The sequence below is a fragment of the Prenolepis imparis genome, unplaced genomic scaffold, assembly GCF_030444845.1.
Source record: "Prenolepis imparis isolate NDT839.2.m4 unplaced genomic scaffold, iyPreImpa1.0 SCAF_2, whole genome shotgun sequence".
NCBI lineage: Eukaryota > Metazoa > Arthropoda > Insecta > Hymenoptera > Formicidae > Prenolepis > Prenolepis imparis.
In genome coordinates this window covers 23,919,784-23,928,901 of record NW_028141160.1, presented here as the reverse complement: position 1 = coordinate 23,928,901, position 9,118 = coordinate 23,919,784, and the positions used below count along the sequence as shown (strand labels likewise).

Below are 9,118 nucleotides of genomic sequence, written 5' to 3'. Positions count from 1 at the left end.
CAAATAATAAACGGTTTTGGGAGGATATATGCGCTTTTGAATCGTACAGCAACCTTTCTCGTATTCTAATGCAACATACATATGTTGATGAAAAAATTTCGTTTTTCTTTTTTAAAGAATTTTGAAGATAAATTTTATATGTGTAAACTTTTATTAAACAATATTTTGTAATGTGTGATGTTTGTCGCCTTCTGCCATCTTTCGGGTAGCTTTATTATTATTTTTTCAAACTCTTTTCTCGACGTACAATTCCTTCCTTATCGACCAAAATGTTTGTCGCTGATTTCTGCAGATGGCAGTACTAGCACGCACAATCGCTCGAGCAGTTTAGGGCGAAGGACGGTGGAGAGAGGGAGACAGCGCGCCGCGCGAGAAGGGTGGGGGTGGTAGAAGGAAAAGGTGAGGGATCGCGGATCGCGGCGGAATCGCGTCAGTCGGGTGGCAACTGTACGGGTATGTTCGTCGCTGTCGTCCGGTCCGGTGAACTCGTGCAGATGCGGGTGGTTATGTTGGTGCGTTGGTAGTGGTGATATTTATATATACAGTGGTGGCGGTGCACTCTCGGAAAGGTGGTAACAATCTCGTTCGCCTCTCGCTGAACGCCGAGTCAAGGACGAAGGCGGTGATCCGCGAACATGTGATTCTGACAGGAAGACGGGGAGAAAGAGAGAGGACAGATACGCAGCCCTATTCGCGAGATACTTCTCGGTTGTCCGTTTTTCCGTGTCCGCGCGCATCTGTCGTCGTCGTTAAATACGAGGTGGTGGTGGTGGTGGTGCGTTTGCTCGCTCGCTCGCGTCGCTCCGGACACGCCGGGATACGGCCGTGGTGGAGTCGTCGTCCCCTCCCTCTCTCTCTCGCGCGTCGAGGGGTTGTTACCGCCGTGTGTGCGGAGAAGGATATAATGTTCTGAAATTCGTCGGAACGGCGAGAGAGCCATCATGGTCGCTAAGCACTTCGCTTCGCAGGGTGAGTTAATTTTTCCTATGCGTTTTACAGCTTTCCCTTCCCCCTCGAATTTTCGACGGAGCAACCATATATGTATCGCCCCCGCCCCGAAATTACCGCCCGCGCGATGTAATTTCCCTTCGTAGGTCTTCTCGTAGACGCGTTGTTGAAGGAACAGAGCAGCGGGTAGGTGGCTATGGCTATTGGGTGGTGCATGGCTCGATCATAATAATAGATTTGCGGCGTTGCGTGTACCTACCTACCTACCTACCCTTCTCTCGTACGTCTTTCTTCCCCCTTGTTGGAAAATAATGCGTAATCTGCCTAAGAAATCGTAAGAAATGCATCGGCGACTCGGCGATTTACTCCGAAATGGAAAATAATTTCAACGAATTCGACACTAAACACCGCGTTTCTTTTTCTTATCAAAAAATTACATCTTATCAAAAAGTTACATCTCAGCTTTTGTCGCCTTTGACGTATAAAAATTTTCGACATTATTTATAAATTATATATAATTACTGATTTATATAAAATTGCCAACTTGTAATATGTATAGTAATTAAATTCTCTCGAGTGTGGGGAAGAAAGTACATATGAGCTATTATACATTTATTTTGGAGAAGCGTCGTCGAGTCCTAGACTTTCAGACAGCGAAAGTCTAAAGAAATTAATAATGATACACAATCGATTCTCGATTCGCTCTGTCTGTCGCAAATCGCATCGACACTTCTCAGTTCCGCTCCTCCCTCTCGTTCGTTTTCGGCATACTGATCGAATGGGCGTGCGTCTCTTACCGCGAACGTCCGGTAGTCTCGCCACAAGTGTTTTTCCGAGTGTTCATCTGGAAAAAGAAATACGCGTCTCGGGAATTTATAGCCCAGCTATATGCGGAAATCGCGAAATAAAAAGCGCGCTATTCGTTATTTTGGTTTCGTCGCTAAATCGAAAAATTCGCGTATTTTTCACGCGACGTGGAATGTGTCTCCTCTCCTCTTCAACTTCATTTCTGTAATTACATTACTGCGAGACCGCAGAGGTATAAAACAGATATTTTATTTGCCTTTAAAGCGTGTGAAATTAATTCGCCTCTTGGGGTCCTCGGATATCGAGAAATAACACGAAAATAAATTGAATAATGCATTTAAATAATGTATTATTTAATAAATAAAATAAAATATTTACATAGCAACATATATCTATTTAAATATTTTATTATGTAGGAAAGATCGAGTTGCAATTAAAGTGAGTTACATTTTCTTTTTATTTATTTATTTTTTTTTAATTAGACATCTGTTAATGCGCGATCTCGGGGGATGATTCGCGATATCGAAAGCGAGGGTGATGACATGGCAAATGGCACGATGTATGAGCGGCGACGTATGAGCATTCGTCTGGCAGCTGATTGACTGCGCGATGTCAAGTTCGCGGAAACGACTTTCGCCGGTTCGACGCCCAATCGATTCGCGCACTCGCGTAATCCCGTTCTCGCGTGTCGCGGCTTAGGTCTCCACACGCGGCCATTACACGCAGAAGTCAAGGGAACCTAATACAACGGTGGGAAAAAAATCCACCGGGGAGCTCGTGCCAGGGATTCGCGAGATCAACGACCAGCGAAACATTCCGTCAGCGCGATACTTGTGTCGGCGCTACTATTATATATTATGTTAAAAAAAACGTGATTTGATTTGATAATTGCAATGCTTTAATATGTGATAAGGTCAGCGCTATATTTTACATCAATTGATTCATTAAACACATTAAAAAAGATGATATCGCGGTAAAGCTTTCTCCATTTTACGCCTTACACATGTTTGAATTAAATTAAATTGCATATTAAATGTCAATCTCGTTTGAATATGAAAAAATCCTATTAAAAGCTGCATGTCGGTGATGCAAAACTGCGAAAGGGTTCTTGTCGGAACGTTAGCTCGAGTGTATATATACATAGTCGGCATTCACGTCGGCCCTTATCGGAACATATCACCGTTCCTGATAAAGTTGTTTGCAATGTATATCTTAAGATGTACATATAAATACATTCTCGTCACGCGAATACAAGGCAGCTAGTCACACTCTGCGAAAGGCGCTGCATCGACATGCGAGACATGACAGTTCGACATAACACAAGTCGCACATTGCGTTTTACCCTCTCATTGTTAGCTCGCAGCGTCGAGAATGGTATTAAAAGCGAAATATAAATTCAGCGATTGTATATAAATCGTCATTATTTATTGCCTAATTATTATTACATACATGTTATACTTTATATTAATCGCGTATTATGATAAAAAAAAAAATACGAAAAGTTCAATAAACTATCTAACTATCGATTATTAATTATACTACACGTGCGTAATCTCTCAAGAATTTTTTTATTACAATAAAACGAAGAGGTTTTGATATATAAATAAAAATTCGAGAAATGGGCTCTTTTTATTAATTAATTATCGTATACAAACGCACGTTATTATAATTGACTTATCTCATTTTTTTAAGACTCGTACGACATTTTTCTGAATGATGACGAAATATTAAACGGGAAATTTCGCTGATTCGCGATCGATATTATCTCTCAGCGTAGTCGTAGTTTTCCAGGAAATTGGATTCGACGAAAGAAACTTTCCTCGGGAGAGATATATCCGCGTATATCGTCAGAATCTCGTTTCCCAGGGCCAATGAGTCATCGGTGACATTCTGGAGAGAGCAGGTTTCCCCGGTATTTCGGTATGCTCGTCATGTCAGTGAATCATCGCGTGCCGCTGTTACACGTGTAATATCGAAAAAATAGGGTATAATCACGCTTTCACCCAACTATATGAATTGTCCGACGAATTCCTAGAAATTCTAATAAAAGGAACCCGAAGAGCGCGATTATCGTGACCCAATAGCGGAATTATTCAAATTTATTCCGCGAACTATAAACGATATTGTGTAAATTAATCTTTAAAGAGCCCTCATCGAATCTTGTTCTTCCATCAATTTCAAGTAGATTTTATTTCGATTCGTGCCTAGAGAGTATATTCAATTAAAATGGAGAATTAATTGGATCGAATTGATTAAATGTTAACTATCATTATTCGCAATTTGAACTAATTTGTTTATCTGACGATAAATAGCATTTGTCCGCAGAAATAGAATTAAATTCGATCAACAACCGAATTAAATTCTCACTGAGAGAAGAAAATCAATTTCGAGAAATTTTTGATCGAGATTGGAGGTTGAATAACTTTATCATTTAAATTAAATATACTCTTTGAGGCACAAATTAGAATAAAATTTGCTTGAAATTGACGGAAGAATGAGATTTGATGGAGCTTCTTCAAAGCTTAATTTACAATTACAATTGACACTTTTGATATATATAACTCCGTGTGATTGAATATGACGTTTTGTCGCCTTATCAGGGATACGACAAACGTGCACGCATAACTATCTCTTTCTTTCCGTCACGCGAATCCGAGAGGGGCGCGTATGCTCCTGTGGCCCGGTTAAGTTCCCATGAGAATTATACGCTCCTTTCTATATACAACTACTACTACTACTACTATCACATATATGATGACGGTAATTACGCTTTTGCGCCATGTGGTGTTACCCACATGCCAGACGTGCATTTTAATTCCCTTTCTCGGTTAGCGATCGTACGTGATTGCGCTTTGTTCTACGACGACGTTTCCTCTTGCAACAATTCCCAATCTCTCTCTATCATACGCGCGATTTATGTTCCTTCGTGTTGCGAGAATCGAGGGTAATTTGACGGAGCAATTTTGAGAAAGGAGATTAAACAACGAGAATAAACAGATTTATTTAACAATAAAGTTTGATAATTGGGAAAATTATTTGTGTCTTGCGTCAAGTTTAATTTAGCAGAGTGATATATATTGGATGATTGCAAAAGTTCGTGCCCGATTTGCATAGATGGTGGTAATAACTTCAAATCGGGCACGAACTTTTGCAATCATCCAATATGAAATGGATCTTAATTGCACTTGTCGATATTCTCATTTAGCTGGATTGAGCTGAAAATTCAAACGTGTTCGACATATTACGCAATATATATCGAAGGTGACTTGATGAAATTTCTGAATCAAATCATTATTTTACTCTTTTTAAATAAAAATTCCAATTCACGCAGTAAATTCATATCTCATTCACGGCTATTACAATTTAAATATAGAGAATTAAATTATACATTATAATTAGAATATTACACAATGCACGCACGCGATGGAAAGAATAAAGTTAATTTTTATGTAAAGGCATTATGTAAGTAGATATCTTTGAATATGGTGTTTAGGAAACGAATAGAGATCCAAAAAAAGTATGACCCGCTCGTTTTAAAGATGGACATACAAAAACGCCTAAAGAAAGAGGGCGAATATTGTTATTGTAATAATTTGTAATATATTGATATATGTACAAATTTTTTAATTGACTCTTCAGAAATCCTATATACATTTAGAATAAAATAGCACAATAAATATGCTTTTTTTATAAATATACTTGAATATATTCGACACATTTAATTCTCTAAATACATTTTATGTGTGTACGCATTTTATACATTTAATTTTATACTAATTAAATCACTTTCTTTTTCTTTCTTTCTCTCAAACATTTTATATCTAATCGATAGATTTCGGAATCGTTACTATAATCGTTACTAACTCGATACCGTCGCTACCAAATTATGCCACGTTAATTGTGTATAACTTTAGTCATAGATTAAGCTAACGGAGTGATTCTCGACTTTTTTGTAGTTTTCCCAAATAAAGCTCCACACGGATAACTGCACTGTATAAAAAGCGCAGCTGCATAACTGATTTGCATTTTACAAGGGTTTCGAAATCGTTAATCGCGAAATATTATAAATATTATAAATTTAGCCCGATAGTTAGTCGCGGGTTCATAACGAGGATTCCCGTTAATCGCGACCTTGAAATCCACACTGCGGCAGCTGGACAGTGCAGCTGCGGTCGCAGGTGCATGTGCATTGTGCATATCGGGATGCACACCTTGCGGATCGAGAAACTCGCCGGCCTATCGGGAGATGAGGCGACAACCGCGTAATTGAATTTTTTTTCGAGGCGTTTCGCGTCACACCATCGTTGTCGCAAATTGATTTCGAAACACGGAAGAGCAAAATCTGACGGGATAATGACCTTCATTCCCGCAAATTGGTCTTGATTGATGACATTTGTAATTTTACGGATATTTAATGAAAGGAAAGTTTGTGTGTAATTCTATAAATTCTAAATCATAAATTGCTCGTCAACCATTTAACGTTGAGAACATAATTTATTTTAAAAAATCTAGATTAATGTAAATTACTATAGTAAATTTAAAGCTAAAATGAAAAACATCAATCGATAATAAAATCATTGTCGAAAATTAGTCTTGTAAAATTCATGACATTTATAATTTTACGGACATTTAAATGACGTTTGTGTAATATAAATTGTCCTCACTATTTAATCCGTTGGAGGACATGATGTATTTTAAAAAATTGAGAATTAATGTACTAGTAAATTTAAGGCGAGAATGACAAGCGAGTTCCGGACGAATTTTATAGGTAAATTGAACAACTGTACGAGATGAAAATTTGGGTGGAGTTCCGAATAGGTGAACCCTCCGATTTTTTTGAAACTACACTATTTTTTGTATTTTTGAACGCTGATTACGAATATGATAATGAAAATTTGCGACAAGGTCATTTTCAAGGTCAAAACTCAAAAAAACTGAAAAAATATAACTTTTTAGATATTATTTCGATAAATATTGATGTAAGAAAAAAATGTTTCAAATAAAAGTTGTAGTTCTTGTAAAAATACATCGTTTATGTTGTATACATTTTTTGCGTAAAATTGAAAGTTTTCGAGAAAATCGATGTTAAAGACTAAAAACGGCGGGTGAAGTTCCGAAAAGTGCTCACCTCTGATTTTTTTGAAACTCAGTATTCTTACGTATTTTGATGCACTGATTACGAATATCATAGTGAAAATTGGCGCATCTCTCATTTTCATAGTGAAAATCATGAAAAACCCATAAAAATTTTAGATCTTACAGAGAAAAACATTTTATGTTCTATTAATTTTTACCGTACGAGTGATAGTTTTCAACAAAAACGATGGAATCTAAATCTTATATCTGTTCTCCCATCTAAGCATGTACTTTGCAGTACATAAACGATTCCACATGGGTTTACAACTTTCCACGCAGAGCGAGGTTCCACGCAAACCTATTTGTCTAGTTTTTCGGTAGTGGAGCCCCCCGTAGGGGGGCGGAACCCACTGTTTCCACGCATACACTTTTCCACGCGAAGCGAGGTTCCACATGGGTTTGCAACTTTCCACGCAGAGCGAGGTTCCACGCAAACCTATTTGTCTAGTTTTAATTCATGATACATTCTTCGTTGCGTAGGGGTCTTGCTAATGTTTTCTGTACCTAATATTTTTAGTATATTGTTGACTCATCATATTTTTAGTAAGGCGAAGATTTACGAAGAATATATTGATGTTTGAGAGGGTTTTTCTTATCTAATTTTTTTCGAAAACTATTAGTTTTACGCAAAAAATTTATACAACATAAATGATGTATTTTTATAAGAACTGCAACTTTTATTTGAAACATTTTTTTGTTACATCAATATTTATTGAAATAATGTCTAAAAAGTTATATTTTTTCAGTTTTTTTGAGTTTTGACCTTGAAAATGACCTTGTCGCAAATTTTCATTATCATATTCGTAATCAGCGTTCAAAAATACAAAAAATAGTGTAGTTTCAAAAAAATCGGAGGGTTCACCTATTCGGAACTTTATCCGAAAATTTTTCGAGAGGACGTTAAAGAGTCGACGAGATTATCGAACTGTCCGCTCTCAAAGTGACATAATTGTCACTTACACTGCCAGACAACAGGTGGTCAAGCACGGTTCCCTTTGATGCATGTGAGAGAGAGAAAGAGAGAATTCGCCCTAGAAATGTAATCCAGATAAAGTCTAGTATTAGCCAGAAGTGTCGAGCAATCAGCAAAGATGCGATATCTTTCATTAATTACTAACAGTTTTAATTTTATGGTTTTGTTAATTAAATATTTTGCTCATTGTTAATATATACATATATATCACATTTCAATTTTAAATTAATATTAATAGTTGATACATCGTTTAAAAGAAAGTATATCAACTAATAATATTAAGAAATCATTCCCTGAATCGGAGGAGTAGTAATAAATTAATGAATCTGAAAAATTATTACATAAATAGTACAAGTAATTGTTAAATATACATATATAGTATGTAAGCAGACAAGAGCTTTTTAATATCTTATTTTATCGATGATACTTGTACTTTCACAATTCTCTCTTTTATAATCCATCTTTAACATCATTTTTCTTTTACTTTTCAGGCTCAAGCCCTGAATGCGGCGTGCCGGATATGACAGTGATCAGCGACATCGATGAGACTGGTATCAATCGGAATCTTCAAGTTCGATATAGCAGAGACCAGATATACGTATCCTTTCTCTTTCACACATCAGGTTTTTCTTATTAAACTAATTTTTAATTTTTAAATTTATTTGGCAATAATTTTTTCATTTGGCATAATTATATAATAATACCCCGAAATTATTAAAAAACTATTTTTTTTTTTAATCGGAAATTATAATGATTTTGTCCCAATTTTACAATTAATTCGATTGTTTCTAAAGTTGAGAGATTGAGCGCATTTCTCCTCGTGAATGCGCAATGAAGGGAGCATAAACTCCAAATATGGCTCTCGGTTAAAAAAAAACACGCTCGATAGTAGCATAATATTTGCGCGATTCCGTTCGTTTATCTCTTCCGTTCGAATGACGTTCGGATAGACGGAGGGACGAGCAGGTGGATTAGACAAGAGACCAACCGATCTCGTCCTGAAAAGAAGATCGGCGAAAGGGAGAGGGCGGGAAGAGGGGATGGGGAGAAAAATGAATCGGTCGAGGAAGAAGGAAGCAAGAGTATGAATATTGCAGGGGTGGGCAGGGTCCGGGTTCCTGGGTTGCCGCGTTGCTATGACGACCCTAGTCAGCTGGTGAACCACCCCGCGGGCTAGACCCATTCATCTTTCCTCGGCTTGGATTTGCCAACGACCCACTGTCAACCCCCTTTGTGCGAATCCCTCCCTCCCCC

At 37.4% G+C, this 9,118-nt stretch overlaps 1 protein-coding gene across 2 annotated transcripts in view; it reads left to right on the top strand.

The window, feature by feature from the left end:
* Window positions 1-434: 434 nt before the first annotated feature.
* Myo81f (unconventional myosin 81F) overlaps window positions 435-9,118 on the top strand; it is a 35,745-nt gene continuing 27,061 nt past the window's right edge. For both annotated transcript variants that reach the window (XM_083032562.1, XM_083032561.1), the window contains exons 1-2: window positions 435-969; window positions 8,356-8,462. In XM_083032562.1, coding sequence (XP_082888688.1) covers window positions 942-969; window positions 8,356-8,462 — 135 coding nt within the window. In that variant the 5' untranslated portion in view covers window positions 435-941. The remainder of the gene's footprint in view (window positions 970-8,355; window positions 8,463-9,118) is intronic.